The 18,387-nt window shown below is 43.5% G+C and overlaps 1 protein-coding gene across 6 annotated transcripts in view; it reads left to right on the forward strand.

Moving 5' to 3' along the window:
- CFAP221 (cilia and flagella associated protein 221) overlaps positions 1-18,387 on the forward strand; it is a 94,209-nt gene that overhangs the window by 41,254 nt on the left and 34,568 nt on the right. For all 6 annotated transcript variants that reach the window (XM_045559149.1, XM_045559154.1, XM_045559153.1 and 3 more), the window contains 4 exons: positions 13,619-13,778; positions 16,299-16,419; positions 16,505-16,616; positions 16,809-16,917. In XM_045559149.1, coding sequence (XP_045415105.1) covers positions 13,619-13,778; positions 16,299-16,419; positions 16,505-16,616; positions 16,809-16,917 — 502 coding nt within the window. The remainder of the gene's footprint in view (positions 1-13,618; positions 13,779-16,298; positions 16,420-16,504; positions 16,617-16,808; positions 16,918-18,387) is intronic.

Genomic DNA, 18,387 nt, shown 5'->3' on the forward strand with positions numbered 1-18,387 from the left:
ATTTGAATGTATTATTATATTTTCAAATGTGTAACAGTAACAAATTTTTACACATTTGACATAATGTAAATTGGAATTGGGCACTTGGGAATAAGGACACTTTTGGATAGTTTGTATCATGCAGATAATTTGTAATGTCTGGGTAAGTAAGTTTCTTCCAAAGTCAAAACTTGAAATCAGAAATTGATCCATTCTAATTCTAATTTTGGCTCTTGGTACATTCTCGGCTCTGTATTCACCTTTTAATTCAATTTCATATAAAATAGAAATCTTATTTCTTCCAGAGCTGTCAGAATCTTAGTGAAGGCTCTAAGGTATTTGTCTCACTTGAGGTACGGATGGCCTGTCTTTGCATGCCCCGAAGGACATAGACCCCTGTGCTGCTGAGGACATTTGAATGTGAAATTTTACACCTGAAGTGATTTCTGCTTCCCAGTTTCTGTCTCAGTGTTTAGGTTTGTGGTTTAAATATCTGTCCACAGTGGTCTACTGTGAATGCTAAAACAATTTCTTTTGTTTTGTTTTAAGTCTGGGTATTCATTTGCTCATAACTCTTTCAGCACTGCAGGTGCATATTTTGTCCAACAAATGAGTGTTCAAAGCAGAAACTTTGAATTAATTCTGAATTATCAGAGATATATAGATTATTTTCTAGAGAACCAGGAGCCATTCTGGGATTTTTAAAATATAACTGTATATATTGCAAAAAAAGAAAAGAAAAGAACGTACTTGATTCTCTTTCCAAAGAGAAGAGGTTTTTATTTTCAGCTGTTTGGGCCTTAAAAAGAAGGGAAAATAGATGTTTACCAAAATTATACTACACAAGGTGGTATTTCACATTTTAAGTATAGCTGATATTCTTACAATAGGCCTTCCCTCGGCCCTGCCCTGGCTGATGGTACATACTCCTGTTAAGTTCTGCAGACAGAAGGGAACGGCTGAGATTTCTGAGCAGCTGTGATGGGAGCTGTTTGCAGACAGGTCAGCGTGTCGGCAGTGGTGCGGGTGTGAGTGAGGTGGGCAAGAGAGGCAGCGAGGGCTCCTGGTGCTGGAATGAACTAACGTGGGCCTTGAGCGCCTGACCTGAGCTGGTGTTGGCGGCCAGGGAGGGGAGGAGAAGGTAGGGCACTAACAGTCTTGCCAAACTTCTCTGAAAAACTGTGACCTAAGACCCAGAATACTAATTTCCCAAAGGGGTTTTGAAACACAACCTATTCAAAACCCAGGGACTATGTAGGTAAGAAAATGCAGCACTGAGCAGAGTTCACTGACAACTATGTGTGAAACACTTAAAAAAAATTATGCAGGCCTTTCCCTGAGCGCTCAGATTATAAAATGCACAGCCTTGTAATCCAGACAGATGCGTTTTGCGAGAGATACTTTGTCTGGTCCATCTGATATGCCTTTGTGATTGTTCTAGCACTTTGTTATTTGTATTTTAAATTCCTCCTTTAAGTGAAATTAAATTGAATATACCAGTTTGGAGTCCAAAGAGAGGTGAGAGCCAAAGACAGAAATTTGGGCGTCACCAGGTGTTAACCGATGGTAGAGCCGCGGGACTGGACATGAGGTCACCCAGGCAGTGAGTGAGGATAGGGAAGTGGACCAAGGGCCAAGCCCTGAGTGCCCAGGCACTCACGGGACAGCCAGGGGCTGTGGATCCAGGAACAGAGAACAGGAGCAAAATCAGGATGGTGTGGTGCAAGGGAAGAGAATGAATCAATGAAGGCAGGAAGGCAAGCCAGGGCTCTTCAAAGTTTGGGATCCCTCTTTGCTGTTTTAAGCGATCTGCCCTGGGTGGATGGTGTTGCTGGCTTTCCAAACTGTTCTCATGGGCTCAACCATTTGGCCTCTTCAGGAGCTGTTTTATGAGACTCAGGGCATCCACTGGCCCACTGGTCTCTCAGGAATTTTCTTGGTTTGGTTTCCCACTTAGTTGATACATCGGTGCATCTTTGATTGTTACACTTGCGAGGTTACGGAATTGAGTGATGACTCTTAAAGCCTTGGCCGGCTGCATGGGGAGTGGCTGTAGCGCCAGCAGGCAGGTCACCCAGGCCAGCTTGTGCCCAGCGGCTTTCCTCACATGCCAGCATCTGGCGTGTCTCAGAGGCTGGACAGCTGGACAGTAATGGGCCACTTTCTGGCCATGAGGCATTATTGCCTCCATGTTACAAACTGGGTTCAGATAGGCTAAGAACCATGGGCTAATCTGACACAGTTAGCATCTATATTTGTAGACACTGTTTTAAGCTCACCTTTGGTAACCAGTTTCTGAAAGACTAGTGAGGACATCCCTAGTCTGTCAGGTTATAAGCCACATCTGCTATAGGAATGAGAACCATCGTCTCTGCACACCTTCCAGGCATTTTGTGCTCTGGCTTGCCAAATGAAAACAGTGTGAAGAAAGCTAATTGCATTTATGAGATATGCCCTCAACTTTAACTCAGCCAGCCACGTGCCCACTGGGCATCCTGAAGACGCAGATGTGCTCTGTAGCTGTCAGAAGCTGAATCTGCTCACCAGCCAAGGATTTTCCAAGACTGGGGAAAATGAGTAAAGGATTTTATGACCTTTCTTGTGCTGCTGACAAAAACTCAATGTAATTAAAACATCAGGAACACTGCTGATAATTTTGGAAAAGCCAGCCATACTCAACTTTGGCCAATATCCTATTAGTATTGGAGACCAGTCAAATGCCACAAAAAAATTGTTGAACTTGTCTACTTGTGACTATTTTGTAATCCTGGAAATTCCCTTGTTGTCACAGTCACTAAGGAAGAATGCATCCAGTTCACATAAATGGCAAATTACAGCATAAAATGTCTAGCTAAGCAAGAGTTCCTTGGGAGCTACTGTCCAGAATTTTTATATAAACTTTCCATAATTTCATTCTCTTTTTTCAGTTATGAGGAATATATAAGCCACTTACAAATAACTGTATATTTGGCATTTTCTTCTGAGATGCAAATTTCTTACAACTTTATATGGATTTGGGAGTAATCCCGGAGCTTCCGCCCTTGCTTTGGCCTCAGACTACTTTTTGGTTACAGGCGTCACCTGAGGGCCACCACCCACCCCAGCAGGCAGCATATCCCAGCAAGCAGCAAATCTCCCTTCCCCCAGGTGAGCACCAGGACACCAAGAACACTGCAGCCTGCCTGTCAAGTCCACGACGCCTCCATGCACCTCCTGCAGTGGGCAGGTCTGGGCTCCTCGTCCAATCACGCTGTCTCAGGTGGACTTATTCATACTCCTGGCAATACCTGCACCGTGCTGCCCACACGCCAGCATTTACCCCTTTAGGTTTCAAAGGGGAGCAAATGTTAACTCCTTTTTGCCTCTTTTATCTCCAAAGGCCCGTTGGCCCCTGGTTGAGGTATTGTATCACGTAACAAGCCTCACCTGCAAGATCCAGCAGCCTTTGGGAGTCCCTGCACCGAGCGCTCCATCCAGATAAGAATATGAACAGGGAGAAGGTGTCCCTGCTTCTCCTCCCCCCCTCACCATATGCCAGCAGACTGGTGAGACAGAAGGCCCCCAAACCCTAGCACAAACTGTGCAGGGGACACATCAGGATTGACATGGGGATGTTAAGGCCTTTGGATGTCAGCACACAAAACAGGCCCCCATAAAATGTTTTTTATTGGTAGTTAGGACCATGAGGAACAGCCTCATCCTAGAAAATATATACTGGTTATATGACTGTTTATAAAAATGGTGACATACAGATCTTTGGCAAGGTTTACTTCAAACAAATGACGGACCTGAGTGAGGTACACCAGCAAAGGGCCTCTGATAACCATCCAGTTCAGCAAATGTTTGAGGAATAGCCAGGGGCCACGTGCAGGGTTGGAAAAGAATGCTCAGGAGAAGAAAAGTCAAGAGATCAGACTTTTAAAGGATTTTCTAAAGCACCAAACCTAATGAAGAGGAAGGGAGAACAGTTAGGAAGAGTTAATATAGTAGATGCAAATGAGTCCCCTAGCTTTTAAAGGACATAGATAATTAATTAATAAATACACATTGAAGAAAACAGAAAAGCTAGACAGGCAGGTGGCAATTCTCTGTCACACTGGTAGCAATGGTCCATTTTACTCGGCACTCACTATGTTCTTGAGGGGTGGCAGCGGTTTTACACAGTGTGACTGGCATAGTGTTAATAATCACTTCCGTTTACTAAGTGTTAGCCATATGCCAGGTGCTGTGCTAAGCACGTCACATGCACTATTTCATTTAAACCTACAGCCCTGGGAGGAGGAAACCATTACTATCACCTTTTTGTAGCTGAGGACAGCTGAGGCTCAGAGAGACTTGCCCAGGGCAGCAGGATCTGCCTGACTCCAGACGCAAAGTCTCAACCACTGCGCTAAGCTGGAAGAGTAATGATACAGGATGCCTTGGTATAGGACAGGGGACATACGCACTCGTAGCATAGACTAAGAGTTTAGGAAAATTCTGTTTTGTGAGAGAAAAGTTGAAGAAATTAGGAATAGCTCTCAACCAAGGCTTGCATATTCTTCTTGCCTTCAGCGGCCCTAAGTATCTCGTGTTCAAGAGGACTATTTGGTGGGGTACCAGTCTGGACTGGTTGAGCTCACTTGACCGCAGCAGCAGTCAACGAACTTGACCCAGAGAACAATGCCTGTCCCTTGACCAAACTCTTACCTCCGCTGTCCACCCAGAAGCGCTGGTCCCAGTGAGGCCCAGGGAGAAGCCAGGGATGGGAAAGCTTGTCTTCCAGGAGGTTGAGGAGAGTACCAGCTTTCACATGGAGAGCGGGCCCTTCTGCAGGTCCTATAGCACCAGTCTGGGGCAGGTTCTATGCCAAAAACCAGGTAACAGAAACAACAGAGGAAAAACAGGAATCACTCTGGGTATAAGTATAGGAGAAATGGGTTTAAACAAACGTAAATGTTTGCATGTGTGAGCTTTATAAAAATGATATATTTATTATAAAAAATTAAAACATGCATTACAGTACAAAACCTACATTGAAAAAACACTACTGAGAATCTCAGTAATAAGCATCAGGAACATTTGTCGAACACCACCGCAGACACCGCTCCGTGCTTATGTACGAAGAGGAGAAAGAGGGAGGCTGGCCTCATATAATGATGCAGGGACAGAGAAAACTATAAGAAAAACGAGATAATATGATACAAAAAAATCGTTGTTGTTCCCTGATATTGACTTAAGAAAAACAAGTGAAGCTGAAGAAATTAAGAAACTTCCTTGATGCATGTCATATTTGTTCCTAAAATTTACTGCTAAAATGAAAAGAGATTATGAAAACATGAAAAGGTCAGGGCCACCATCATATTCTGCAACTGCGTGCCCCACCTTCAGCCAGAATCTCGGCTGTAGAAGGTGGGGACACAGCACACGGACACTTTCCCTCCCCGCGTGCAGCTCCAGCTCTGTGACTCTATTCTGTGCTGTATAGATGACAGCATTCACGTTCTGTTTTGTGACCATAAATGCCACAGTCACTTAGATTCTGTTGAAATGCAGCCAGGGTGTTGACTTCTATTCTTCATCCCACGTTCTTTCCATTCCCAAACTCTTTATTTAGCTTTTTCTGGCAGTCTGGATGTTGTCACCTAGTGGCTTGTCAACCAGAGGTTCCTGGCCACATGCTGGGAGTGCTTGCATGTCAGAGAGTCTCTCTGCTGCCTGTAATCTTAAAGGACAATTTGGCGAGGTATAACAGTTGGGGGTTTACAACTGTGTTCACCTAGAACTTCGTAAACATTGCTGATTGTGCTCTGGTGTTGACTTTGCCAGGAATTTGGAGGCTGGACTGAATCTTTCCCCATCCAAGGTAAATTCTTGAGGCCCTAGGGGTCTTTTTTTTCAGTCTTGAGGTTAAGTAATGTACCAGGATATGTATTGGTTTCATTTTTTTCTCCCCTGGAACATGGCCTGTCCTTTTGATGGGGAGAAAAAAATGAGTTATTATTTTAGGAAATGTTTCAACTATTAAAATGTTAAATATTTTAATGTTCTATGCTTTATTCTCTTCCTCAGGAGTATCAATTGCGTGTGTAATGCTGGTTCTCTTTTGCCTTCAGTATGTACAAGGGCTGTCCAGAAAGTATCCAGCCATGCAATATGAAAAATTATGAAAATTATGGCTGGATACTTTCCTGACAGCCCTCATGATCTTCTTTAACTTCATTTTGTGTGGATTTCCCGTTCCTACCTGCCATGTCCGTACCTGTGTTTTCAGCATGTGTGTATATGCCTATGTGTTTATGTGTGTGTGTGTGTACGGTATGTGTATGTGGTGTGTGTGCATGCATGTGTGTGGTGTATGTATGTGGTACATGTGTATGTATGCAGTATGTAGATATGCGTATGCATGTGTGTGTGTTCGTTTTTCGTTTTTTGTTTTTATTGTTCCTTCTGCGGCAATTTCTGCCTCAGTGACGGTTCCTTTTCTTGTTCCGTTTGTTTCCTGAGTTCCGCCGACTTTCTTTTCATCTCCTCCTAGTGTGTTCTAATACTGCTTCCTTGAATTCTGGCGACTGCTCCTGTGACAAGACCAGGCTGTTTCCTGTAAGACTCCAGCGAAGCGCCCGTGTTCGAAGGCTGTCCTCCTGTGATGTGTTCTTTCTCTGATTTTGCTTCTGTTCCTTTCCTCCTCCAGAAAGTATTAGTTTTCATTTTGCAGTTCACGTGCATAGTTCCTGTGCTGTTTCTATTCAGCATTGGACTCAACTTTGAGTAGGGCCTGCTCCCGGCAGAAGAACAATGTGGAAGAAGGGCTAATAGTAATAACAATAGCTAATGCTTACATAGGGTTTGGCACATGCCAGACACCACTCCGAATGCATAACTCATCTGATACCCGCAACAACTCTTATAAAGTTGCTTCTGTTATTATGTCCACTTTTCAGATGAGGAAACTGAGGCACAGAGTGTTCAGGCAAGTTGCCCAAGTGCACTCGGTTGGGCAGTGGCAGGGCTAGGGTTGGGACATAGAGAATCTGCCCACACCCCCCACCCCTGTGTGCATGTTCGTGCATCCCGGGAAAACGTCTCCCGTCACTGCCCTGTGCTCAGGAGGCCGAGGTGCTCACAGGAGAGTCACTAAGTCACCTGTGCAGCAGTCACCACTCCCCTCTTTCTCCACCAGGTCACCTCCCTCTGAATGGGTCACAGACAATGGGCATGGCTATGGCAGTGTAGTTGCTTCTTCAGCCCCCTGCCCTCCTAGTCTATGTCGCTAGGGTCCAGTCTCTTTTGTCATTGTCCCCACTTCTCCAGGGCCCACCCACATGCTTACAATTTGTCACTTTAACCAGAGGGTGGTAGGAGCTGTTTTTCAGGACTGTGACTCTTACTTTGGGGCAAAGTACCCTCTTGGCTCTCAGCATGCTCCTGTGCCTCAGGTCACAGCATTTAGTAGTCCCGCTGCTTGTTTGTGCTCTGGGGCTGTGGCCACTTGCCTTGTTGAGTAGATGTTTTTCCTCTCCCTTTTTACCCATTTTCCCTTATTGTTCTGGTGAGTTTTGGTGGAGGGGAGTTGAGTTAAAAAAGCTTTACTTCGCCGTCCTTGACCAGAAATGCCTGGGGTTGGTTTCTGTAGGGCTCACCTCCTCCCTGGGGTCCCACAGTCTTCCGTAGGTTACTGCGGAGCACCTGCTGGGCCTCAGACTCTGTCATAGGCCCTGCGTACCCAGAGATCAAGACAGACACGGTCCGTGCTGTGTTGGAGCATAGATTCCAGTGGGGGGTGGAGGGGAAAGGCAGCCCACAAACCAAAGACATTGCCCAGAGTCAAAATAATTGTGAAGAAAAATAAGGCATGGTGATGTGCCCAGGCGACTGCCATCAACTGGGTGGTCAGGAAGAGCCTCTTGGGGGAAGAGTCATGTCAGCTTAGACCTGGTTGACAAAGAGATGCCAGACTTGGGAAGAGCTGGGGAAGAGGATGTCACACAGAGGAAGCCACCCACACAAGGGCCATCAGGATAGAACGGACTTAGCAAGGTCACACTCAAGGGAGCTCAGGGTGTCCAGGGGGCGTGAGCAAGGCAAGGAGAGTGTGTGGCCCATTGGAGAGGCCAGCAGGACCTTGAGTAGGTGGGAGTTAGGATTTGGCTCTGAGTTTGAAGCAGGGGGTGGCCTGGCCTCATATACGTTTTAAAAGATCTGTTTGGCTCCTGAGGGGAGAGTGGGTTGGAGTGGCACAAGGTGGAGGCAGGCAGCCCCCCAGGAAGGAAGCTGCGGCTGGTGAGGATGGGTGGTGGCCTTGGGGATGGTGAGGGGTGATGCTGGAGTCGATGGGCCTTGCTGAAGGGGCCCCGAGGCTCCAGCTCGGGCCCTGGGTGGGTGGGGTGCCCGCCGCTCTCCCTGCAGCTCCTTGAGTGCAGTCTGACTTCCAGACTTCCCGGCAGTCACTTTGTCCCCTGCAGGCGCTGGCTCTGTGGTGCTTGCCCCAGTGCCTGGCGTGGTGGCACCAATGTGTGTGTGCTACACGAATTGTCCCTGGCCGGCAGCTTTTATGCTTGGCAGAAAAGGGATTCCTGACCTGGCTTAGTTTCCACGGTGTCCTCTACTCAGACTTTGTCTGCACAACTTCCCGTCAGCACGGGCAGAGCCCTCGGGAGGCTCCGGTCTTGCGCCTGATGTCCGCGTTTTGGATACTTGATGCACGCAGATGGAAAGGAAAGTCGGTAGATTCTGAAAGACTTTATTTTACCACTTATTTCTGGTTCTAGTCAAAAAAGCTTGCTGGAGGGATAAGGGAATGCAAGACTGAAGTAAGTCCTGGGGGTTACTAGCAGTCCAAGGAGCTGTGCCGTGTCAGTCATCCGCTGTGGCTGGGCAGGAGCTGGTTCTTCCCAGGAAGGTTAGAACATGTATGTAGCTCAGGGCTTATGCCCACCTCTTCATGGTAAGTCTCCAGGCCTAAACGGTAAACTAGACCTTTCCAGAGGCAGCCCAGCCCTTGCCTTCTGACCTAGATTCGCCGGGATTTGGCACTTCCGTGGAGCAACAGGAAAGACCCGGTGCTTTGGAAGCTCATCCCAGTGGCTGGGCGTCGGGAGGCAACTCCCTCTTCCTGTTTAAGAACTCAAATGGGTCAAGTGTAAGCTTTTCAAAGAAATATTTCCTCTTCCTGACATTTTAACGATAATTTAATGCACAATAAATTATTGCTGGTTTTATTTAGCACAAGCATTGGGAAGGCCACATTTATAGGACACATACCATGTACCAAGCATTATCCCAGACCCGGTGCAATTCTTTTCTCTTTTGAGCTTTGTCCCATTTTATAGATGAGAAAGCTGAGCCTCAGGTAAGGTAACCAAACTAAGTCACAGAGCTCACGTGTAACCAAACAAGTGTGTGAATCAGGGTCTGGTGGTCTCTGGGCCCTTCTCTTGCAAACACACCCTGGGCAGCAGCAGTGATTTTGAGTGTCACCACCGTGAGTCAGATGGTTGCTCTCCCTTCTGTAATCTGGGAAACCAAACGAAAAGCATTGTTAGAATTTGTCAACAGCTCGTGGATGATTTTAAAACTATGTGGCTATGAATTTCCCAACCAAAGTTTAGAGAGAGTAAGTAGTTTACCCAGTCACACAGTTAGTAGAACCCTAAATCTTGGAATATTAAAACCAATATTTGTTAACACGTTAAGTAGGTGGATTGAATGGCTCTCTGACAATTTAGGGAGAGCAATCAGTACTTTCGGAGGTCTTTGAAGAAAAAGATGTTTTAAAATGATAACAATATTATAGTAACACTGTATGGACATGTTGGAAAAAAGAACTTTTTAAAAATTATCCCCATCCTGGGCCTTACTCCCTAACAAATAATGTGCTTTTATTTTTCCATCTCCTTTTAATAACATTCCATATTTATGCACATGCTTTATATAATTGTAATCTAGGCAAAGACATAATGGTGTTTCCTGGTGACTTCATTTATCATTATAACTTTTTTTTGATGTCATTACATTTTCTTCATAATACCCATTTCATTGATAAACTAGGATGTTCTTAGCTTTTAGTTTATTTTTAGTTTTGTTCTTTCCTCTCTGTCTCTGCTCACCACCCTCTCTGCCCTGGGTGATTTAACATTATCTCTTGTTATCTAAGGGTAGCAATCTGAAATTGACCATGGATAGACTTGGGCTGAAACCATAAAATAGGGCTTTTAAAAATGAAGTAGTCATGGCCGGGCGAGATGGCTCACACCTGTAATCCTAGCACTTTGGGAGGCCGAGGTGGGCGGATTGTTTGAGCTCAGGAGTTCAAGACCAGCCTGAGCAAGAGTGAGTCCCTGTCTCTACTAAAAATAGAAAGAAATGATCTGGACAGCTAAAAATATATATAGAAAAAAAAATTAGCTGGGCATGGTGGCACATGCCTATAGTCCCAGCTACTCAGGAGGCTGAGGCAGGAGGATCCCTTAAGCCCAGGAGTTTGAGGTTGCTGTGAGTTTGATGCCACGGCACTCTAGCCCAGGCAACAGAGCAAGACTCTGTCTCAAAAAAAAAAAAATGAAGTAGTCATTTTGGGGGTGCCCTTCTCACTATTAAAACATAAGTTTTCCTACTTTTAACTTTTTTTTAAATTTCAGCTTATTCTAGGGGTACAAAAGTTTAGGTTATGTATATTGCCCACGCCCCCCATCCCACCCGAGTCAGAGCTTCAAGCATGTCCATTCCCCAGACAGTGCGCAACACACTCATCATGTAGTTATACACCCATCCCCTCCCCCCACCCCCATATCTGTCCGACCCCCAATTGGTGTTATTCCCAAATGTGCATTTAGGTGATGATCAGGGAAACCAATTTGCTGGTGAGTACATGTGGTGCTTATTTTTCCATTATTGAGATACTTCACTTAGTAGAATGGGTTCCAACTCTATCCAGGAGAACATAAGAGATTGTATATCACCATTATTTCTCATAGCTGAGTAATACTCCATGGTATACATATACCACAATTTACTAATCCACTCATGAATTGATGGGCATTTGGGTTGTCTCCACATCCTTGCAATTGTGAACTGTGCTGCTACAAACATTCGGGTGCAGATGTCTTTTTTATAGAATGACTTTAAGTTTTCCTACTTTTAAAATGTGAAACATATTCTCCTTTGAACCACTGTTAGTTTTTTCCAAGCAGTAAGCTATGACTCTTTGGCACGCCGTTTACAGCTGTGCACATTGGGCAGTCCACCGCTCTGGCTCTGTTAACAGAGCTACATTAACTGGTATCCCTGTTAGTGGAAAAAGCAGTTTACTCTGGTTGCCTGGACTACACCACCACAGTGTGCTTTATGTATTAGATCTGGGCTGGGAGCAATTAAAAATAAATCAACCAGGTCAAGGCAAACATTAATCCTTGCTCCAGAGCTTTTTCTTGTTCTTTTTAAGTTAATGAGCTAGAGCAGAAGCAATAGAATGTTATTATATAAAGCCCCCAGTGAATTATGGATCAAATGGGTATATTTTCTGACCAAGTGAGTGGTCAAGATATTGAAGTCGCACGTGTTGTGGAGAATCAGGGTTTCCAGTCAGGTAATAGACCCTAGCTCTTCTGCCGATTCTGTCCTGCAGTGGACCCTAGCCTAGGGTCACTAGTGGGTGTCATTTAAGATTTTGGCTTCTGTGCTCAGAAAATTGACAAAGATTTATTTCTAAAACCCTGTGACAGGGATCTAGGAAGATAAAAGAAGTACGGAGCTGGTATCTGCCTTTGGGGCTTACGATCTAGTTGGGAGATGGGCAAACTTTGAAAGATTACAATTGAGGTGGCACGTGAGTCCAGTAGGGATGACAGAATTTCAGGGAGAGGCAGGAGGAGTTTCAAGTAATACAGGTTGACAAGCTTTCAAGTTTGGGTTCATTCACTCATTCAACAAGAATTTATTGATCTGGGAAGGCCATAACAAACCTGTTTTCCTAAAATGTACGTTCTAATCTAGGGGAAGGCAGATGGTAGACAAGATAATTTTAGGGAGTAGGATAAAGAAGCTAAGAGAGGATGTAGAGAGAGAGCTCTCCAGGCCCAGAGAGCAACAAGTGCCAAGCCCGAGGCAGCAGGAGCCCGAGTCAGGGGTTGGAGCCAAGACCCCCTTTTCCCCAGACCTCTTCATTTCCTCGCCAGGGGCTTTCCTTCCCACCCGCTTGCTTCCCCATGCCCTGCATGACTTGACTGTGTATTTTATATTCATTTCTTTCTTTCTGAATTTTTTTTTTTTTTTGCTGTCCGCAACTAGACCATAAACTCTATGAGATCTGGAACTTTGTTTTGTTTATTGATGTATCTCAAGTGCCTGAAACACATAGTAAATGCTCAGTCGATACTTGAATAGCTGAGTGAATGGTCCATGTGATTGCGCATAGAGAGAAAGGAGAGTAATACAAGATTCAGAGGAAGGGATAGACAGCAAGGAGGGTATGCCAGGCACTTATGAGGGACTGTGCAAGGCCCCTGTGGGGACAGCGGAAGGACCAGGGGTCTCATCCAGAAAGCAAACCAAAGAGCCTTCAGTGGAAGCCAGAGAGAACGTTAGCTGTCATCGCACCTAGTACATCCATCCTCCCTCCTTTCTATTTTTCTTTACACATTTGTTGAGCACTTACTATGTCTCAAGCCCTGTTGGCACCAGATACAAAGGAGGAAGAAGGCACAGTGTGATATTTGACTTTGGAGAGAACAGCAGTCTATCCTAAAGATCTGAAAGGGGAGAATCAAATTACAGAAAAATATAGGGAACTGAATTACTGTGACACAAACTCATACGTGTGTTCCTAGCTTTTCCTTGTTGCTTACAGCATTAACATCGACATCTGGTAATTTGCTTAAAGATGATAGTTCTGGGAATTCATGTCTGAATCACTAATGCAGATTGATGTGCCTATATTTATATAACTGACACAATCAAATAATGATTATGAAGGATAAATGCAGTAATTGATAAATAAGATCATTGTAAACATGCAGAAGTTGATTCACGTGTATTTAATGAAAAGACTATATAAAGATAATAGAAATACTGTATTTGTGCTTAGCATGGGAAGAATGTACAGTTGACCCTTGAACAACACAGGTTTGAACAGTCCAGGCCTGCTTGCACACAGATTGTGTTCAATGGAAGTTACACCGAGTGCGCCTGCCTCTCCTCGCTCTGCTACGGCCTCCAGCCCTTCCTCCTCTGCCACCCCTGAGACAGCAAGACCCACACCTCCCCTTCCACCTCCTCCTAAGCTGACTTAACTTGAAGACAATGAGGATAAAGACCATTATAATGATCCCCTCCCACTTAATGAATATTAAATATGTTTTCTCTTCTTTATTACTTTCTTAACATTTTCTTTTTCTAGCTTACTTTACTGTGAGAACACAGTATATAATACATATAACATACAAAATATGTGTTAATCGATGGTTTATGTTTTCAGTAAGGCTTCTGGGCAACACTAGGCTATTAGTAAAGTTCTGGGGGAGTCAAAAGTTATACATGGATTTTCAACCCCTAACCCCCGAGTTATTCAAAGGTCAACCGTATTTGTGTGTGTGTGTCAGCCTTTTTGATCGGCCTTGGCAAGAAGAGACAGTATCACGTTTTCTCATTTCGTTCCCCTCAGGAATAATTCCGGCTAAAGGGAAGATGAATGTGACTGTTAAGTTCACACCCTTGCAGTATGGGACTGCACAAATCAAAATGCAGCTGTGGATTTCACAGTTCAACTCTCAACCGTACGAATGTGTCTTCACCGGAACGTGCTATCCCAACATGGGCTTACCGTATGGCTTCTTTGCAATGTTTTTGTTTATTCTTAACACTTTTTCAGAAATCCAAGTCTTACTTTCTTCCATGCTGTTGCTCTTGTAACAGAATGCCATTGAAACCTTATTTAACATGATGAGCCTGCAAAAAGTACACTTTATAACAGTAATACATAGACTATGCTAGTAGCAGTAGTTGCTTCTGCCATGAAGGGAAGAAATGATTTCAAAAAGGGATTTGGGGGCATAATGCTTTCACTGATTACTACTGGTACGCCATTTGAATTTCTTACCATATGCATGTATTACTGCCTATTCAAAAATTTAAACCATAGGGCCAAAATAACATAACTATTTTTAAAGTTTCTCTATAACATTATAATTAATCAAGTGCCTGCTGTGTGCAGCATTCACTGCAAGGCCTCTTCAGAAATGGCCACATCCTCAAGATACCAAAATAAGACATTACAGCAGGTGACTTCACATGAGGCAGAGATGGACATGTGCCACACTGCAGGGTTTTTTAAAGCACCATCAGAGTTCAAGTCAGAGGGAAGAGATGAAATGGGATTAAGTTTTATTTCATAACAAATCTTTTCTCAACTTCCATTTCCATTTGAATATGAGCTTGTATGTTTATATTCCAGTGTATCTGGTTAGTGTCATAAGTTTTTTTTCCTTATGCTCATGACTGTTATAAAAATTAAAAGGAAAAGTTATAACAGTATAAATACTAATCTTGGAAAATCCTGATAATTATCTTGAAAATGATAAAGAAATGTTTTGATTTTCCTCATCTTTCCTTCATGCATGGATACACATCACATGTTAACATCAGCATATTAAAAGTGGAGTAGCAACCTTATACCGAAGTATGAACCAACTCCATGATTTCTTAAATATTTATGTCAGTATTCTCTTCCTAAAAAGTCAAAGCAGTCTAAGTCAACTGTGGGATATTGGTGTGGCCTACTGAACTCAAATCCTGCGAGTAACCATAGTAGAAAGAAAATCACTCAAGCAATAAACACAAGTAGAATTGAATACAAATAAAAAACAGTGCTAACTTTTCTGGTGTCAGGGAACCAGGCCAGCAAAATGCTGTTTGCTCTCTCATGTCCCATGCTGCAATAATCAAGTGACTTTCGCGAAGACATCACCTGAGTGGGATTTTTACTTGTGTATCCTTCCATAGATGTGTTCTTAAATACACGAGAGCACTGTGTGGTAGAAGCACACTGAAATGCAGGCATACACTATTTCTAAACTATTATGTTAATGTCTTATTTAGTGCATTCGACATTTCAAGGACTATGTCTCAAGACCCGCATGCCTCCCTGAACTGCAAATAGTACTATAACATATACATTCCACCATGAAGCGGAAAAAATTATACTGGCTGGAGTGTTCTCTGAGATTTTCTTGGATTGCTTTCTTTGTTTCAGTGTAGGATGTGTAACAGACTTACTCACGTCTTCAATCTGGCACTGCCAAATTCCACGTGTAACTCTTCAGTTTATCATTTTCTTTAGACCCCTTCATTTCCATCACCAACACTGGCAGTTAGAGTTGTTCAGGAGACTGTTTTTAACCCCAAGAAGTTTTGTTGTCCCCAAATGTTTACAGCAGAGGGCATGTCAAAGCCCTATTGAGATGTGCTGAGCCACAGCTCACTCCCAAGCCAAGCACCTCATCCCTGCGTATCAGAGCATGGCAGTCAACGTGTGTCTCACCACGGGACAGGTTCTGCCATGCCGTGAATCTTTAAGGATGCTCTTATGTGGGTAGATTTTAAATTTGGGGTTGCTAGCATATGTTGCATATTATGCAACCGGGCTGGTTCAGTAGGTGCTCAGCAAATGTCAATGGATTGTCAGAATGAATGAATGTTAGCATGTTCTTGTCTTACTTCTGTAATGTCATGGAAAACAAGTGCTCATCCTATAAAACAAGTGTTCATACATTCTTGCTTAAAGAAATGCTTCATAGGTAGCATTTCTGAAGCTAACATAGTTCTCCTACATCTCATAATAAATAACCCGAATAGCGTCTTCGGGCTGTTAGCCGCACTGTTTCTACCTACCTGCATCCAAAGGCAGTTTTCCACTACAGAAAAGATCCCAAACATTAGTCTGAACGTCTGTTTGAAAGATCTTCCCACAAACAACGAGCATAGTCACTCTTTTACCGGGAAGATAAATCAAGGTAAGATTTTTTAAATGTAATAAATTTAGGTATTGACAACCAACAGCCTTGAAGTGAATTATGCGAGCATTTTTTTAGCATGTCATGTTTTCACTTGTGATGTTCTTTAAGAATGTAAGGAAAAACAACCATTGGTGGGCTATTTCGATATATATGATTATACTCTAATACACTGACCTCGTATTTATTTTCGTAGACCGCTGTTTTGGTACACAGATTTATTTTCAGTTTAGAGAGGATGATGGGCTGCAAGACATATTATCAGAAGGAACATAAAAATAGGAACCTTGAGTTATGGGCATATACTAATTTAATATCTCTTTTAAACTATAGATTAGAAGAGTTTGAAAGGTTAAACACTCTTTCTAAGAAAGTGAACGTTCCTCCAGAAAAAGCAATGACACATATAAATTTTCACCGGCAACCAGCGAAGGCGAAACCTCAGAAGAGCAAGGTAAAATAGGCATCATCCTCAGTGAGATTCGAGGTGTGACGGTGCAGTGCAATAACGCATTGTCCCTGCTGATCTGGTCTCTCAGGAAATTGTGTACCAGAACTTGAGATTTCCAGTAGATTTATCAAATCCATATGCTGTGGCGACTGTTTTAAACCAAGAAGCGGGAAAATTGAAGATTAAAGAATTAAGAGAAGGTAACTAGCTGATCCCCATAAATCAGCCCCTGGGCAGAATATGAAAGAATTGTTGCTTGTCACATTTATTACTCAGGAACAGCAAAACTCGGTTAGATGGCTATTATGCTTGGCCATTAGAAATGTGTTTTACTGTCTGCAAATGATTCTGATTTGATTACTGATATAATCACTGTTTGCTCCTGCCTTCAGTTTTGGACCAAGGCACTAAAATTTCAAAAACAAGACAGATGAAGGAGGCACTCTTTGAACAGAAAGTCAAACAGCACACTTATGAAGAGATCGAAAATCATCTTAAGTGGTAAATAATGAGCAAATATTTCTATCAAGTGACAGTACAGTTGTTGTTAGGTGATGGTCTTTTATACAGGAGACACACGAAATGTAATAACTTTTTATGCCCTTTGGAGAATTTGATTATTCGGTCTCCACCATTGGTCCTTCTATTTCAGAATGGAGTTTCTATTAGGAATAAATTAATGTGACCAACCATGCTCTTTCCTAAGCACGACCCGTCAGTGACAGAACTAGAGTGAATTGTGGGAGACACTGGGCCCCTGCTCCCCGCTGGCCACTGCTGCCAGCACCCCCTCACTCTAGGATAAATCTGGGTGGCTTGGACACCCCAACCTCACCCCATCACCTCTCACCCACCAGGAGCCCCGGTGCATGGGCTGTGTGCCCCAGAGGCAGGCCTTCCGGGGAGCCCCCTGGGGTGGGGGTATTCGAGAGGGCGCCTGGTGGAGGTTCTAAAACTCAGATGTGAGAATTCTTATGTTTCTGTGACCAAAATGGAACCTTTTCACACCAAAAGGGTTTTTTTAGCAGATCAGACCAGCCGTATCCTTGTGTACAGATTGAGCTAAAGTAAGCTTTAAAAGCTCTCAAATTGAGCTTAGAAAGAGGCTTCTGGAAAGTGTCACTGAGAGGCTGCCCGTGGTGTGCACCTGCCCCCACACTTCCGTGAGACTGTGCCTCACCTCGAAGGTGCCCCCTCCCTGCTCCCCTGTCTCGGGGAGGAATGGCGTTTGTATCAGACAGAAATCCCTTCTGCTTCGGCTTAAGTTTGCTTCACAGTCCTGCCTCAGTTGGGAAGGAATTGAAGCTTTTATTTTTTTAAATACTTTTTCCCTATTATGAAAAACAGATACACGTTTCAGAAACAAAGGCCATTCATTGCAGGAAACTTGAAAAAAATATTTTTTTAAAGCATGGAGAAGGAAAAAAATTACTGTGATGCCAACACTCAGCAACTAACCACCATTACTTAATATGGTGTTTTTTTCTTTTTTGTGTGTTTCTTTACAACAGACTTGAAATCACATCCTGAATTCCATTCTGAATACTATGTTGTTCACTTAATATTTTTCCCAACTTTTTGTCAAAAGATTTTAAACCTGCAAGTCACACCCATGTACACTTGACCTAGGTTCACTAATTGTTCACATGACGCACATATGCCTCCCCTCACTGTACACACACGTGCACACACACGTTTCTGAGCCATTTGAAAGTAAATTCCAGACATCAACAAGCTTCACCCCACATACTTTAGCATATGGCTCCTAAGAACGAGGACGTTCTCCAACATTACGGTAATCACGTCCAAGAAATTGAACACTGATACAATTGTCCCCATAATGTCCTTTATACCTGAGGTTTTGGGTCCTTTTTGTTTTTGGAGAGGGGAATGCAGGGTCCAATCAAAGGTCATACAGTTTGTATTTAGTCTCCATGTCTCTTTAGTCCCCTTTAATCTAAAATAGTTCTC

Source organism: Lemur catta, chromosome 8, assembly GCF_020740605.2.
Source record: "Lemur catta isolate mLemCat1 chromosome 8, mLemCat1.pri, whole genome shotgun sequence".
Classification (NCBI taxonomy): Eukaryota; Metazoa; Chordata; class Mammalia; order Primates; family Lemuridae; genus Lemur; species Lemur catta.